Source organism: Lolium rigidum, chromosome 1 (genome assembly GCF_022539505.1).
Source record: "Lolium rigidum isolate FL_2022 chromosome 1, APGP_CSIRO_Lrig_0.1, whole genome shotgun sequence".
Lineage (NCBI taxonomy): Eukaryota > Viridiplantae > Streptophyta > Magnoliopsida > Poales > Poaceae > Lolium > Lolium rigidum.
This window is the reverse complement of record NC_061508.1, coordinates 68,222,914-68,224,769: the sequence shown is the minus strand read 5'-3', so window position 1 is coordinate 68,224,769 and position 1,856 is coordinate 68,222,914. Positions and strand designations below refer to the sequence as shown.

General features: G+C 49.2%; 1 protein-coding gene across 1 annotated transcript; it reads left to right on the top strand.

Moving 5' to 3' along the window:
- The first annotated feature begins 308 nt into the window (after positions 1–308).
- LOC124646668 lies at positions 309–1,569 on the top strand. The gene is made up of 2 exons (XM_047186758.1): positions 309–372; positions 455–1,569. The coding sequence occupies exon 2, from the start codon at positions 475–477 to the stop codon at positions 1,567–1,569; it is 1,095 nt and encodes a 364-aa protein (XP_047042714.1). The 5' UTR covers positions 309–372; positions 455–474.
- Positions 1,570–1,856: the final 287 nt, after the last annotated feature.

The window sequence follows — 1,856 nt, the reverse complement described above, 5'->3', positions numbered from 1 at the left end:
TACAATATATTTGTTACTCGGACTAACCAGAAAGTCTGGAGTTTTTTTTAGACACCGATGTTCCAGTATTATAGTTAGCCTGCAAAGTTTCAAATTGTTATGTTATGTTATTTGGGAGAAGCAAAACGATGGCCTAGATAAAAAAACTTCTCCTCTCACAATCAATTCATGTCCTTTTTGACTATTTTACTCTAATAAAAAAGGGAAAGTTGTGTACCTTTTGACCATTTCACTTCATCATCTGTCTATAATTTTCATGAGCTCCACTTTCCCCACCTTCGCCGGCCGGTTCGATCTGCAGCAGCAGCAGCAGCAGCAGCAGTGGCGATTAAGCTACGTTGGATCCTGGTGGACGCTCCTCTGAATTCGCAGGTAAGAACTCGTCCTCTCATAATCAGTTCATATCCTCCTGCTAGCTAGTTGTTGTGCTGATCATTTCGTACTGAATTGGTAGGTGAAAACTGCACATTAACCATGGTAATAGAAGCCGCAATCGTACTGATCGGGTGGTTCGTCGTGCCGGTCGTTAATGAGCTGATCCAGGCGGCGCGCGAGTACGCAGGCAAGAAGTTATCGTCGCCGGGCAAGGAGCTGAAAGAACTGGAGGAAGGTCTTGCTGAGATCAATAGCATGGTGGGTGTAGAAGCAGAAAGGAAGTCAATCCGAAGAGACCGCAAGGTCGTCATGGAGAGTCTGCTGCGGCTCAAAGGCGCCGCTCAGGCCGCCGAGAGTATCTTGGGCGATCGCCGCACCACCGGGAAAGCCATGGAATTCTCCGTGGACTACTTGAGCAAGAGTCTGGACCGGGAGACGGAACTCCGCCCCCAAGGCCTGGAGAGTATTCCTCTTCTCGTTGATTCGTTCCTCGAGAAAATGGAAGCTATTCTGCGGAAGGAAAACGTAGAAGCTACCGATCCAAGGCAGCAGACTCTGCGGAAACTGACAGGATCAGCTACATCTCTCCGGAAGCCTGTTTCGAGCAAACCAGAGGACGAGCCTGTTTCGAGCAAGCCATTGGAGCAGCCTCGAGAGGGAAGGTCTCTCCGCAAGCCAGTTTTGAGCAAGCCATTGGAGCAACCTAATGAGGGAAAGTCTCTTCGCAAGCCTGTCTTAAGCATGCCATTGGAGCAGCCTCGAGAGGGAAGGTCTCTCCGCAAGCCAGTTTTGAGCAAGCCATTGGAGCGACCTAATGAGGGAAAGTCTCTTCGCAAGCCTGCCTTAAGCATGCCAGTGGAGCAGCCTCTCCAGGGAAAGTCTCTCCGTAGGCCAGTTTTAAGCATGCCAGTGGAGCAGGCTCTGGAGGAAAAGTCTATCCGCAAGTCAGCTTTAAGCATGCCATTGGAACCTATCCGCAAGCTTGTTTTAAGCATGCCAGTGGAGCAGGCTCTGGAAGGAAAGTCTATCCGCAAGCCAGCTTTAAGCATGCCATTGGAGCCTCCAGAGGTGAAGTCTCTCCGCAAACCTGGTTTGAGCAAGCTAGCGGAGGGGAGGTCTCTGTCAGCGGAGGGGCCTCCAGAGGGAAGTCTCTCCGCAGGCATTCGAATTGACCCAGGTTCACCACGACACTAAGTTTAACGTGGACGCTTCTTTTTTGATGTTTTCGCTTGTCATAGGGTGGTTGTTGGTCGATCTTGTGTTGTCGGTCTAAATGTTTTTCCCTTCCATTATTGCGTCCTTCGGCTTGATGAAGATTTTTAGTATTTCAATAATTTGTTCTCTGCTCATTCACTGGAAGACTAGTACTTGTAATTTGTTGTTCAGATTTTGCCTCTGTTCCAAGTGCTGATAAGTGGAGGTGCCTGTGGTCTGTGGATTCTGTGGCTTGAGTTGCGTACAGTTGCGATGTGTGTTTCATG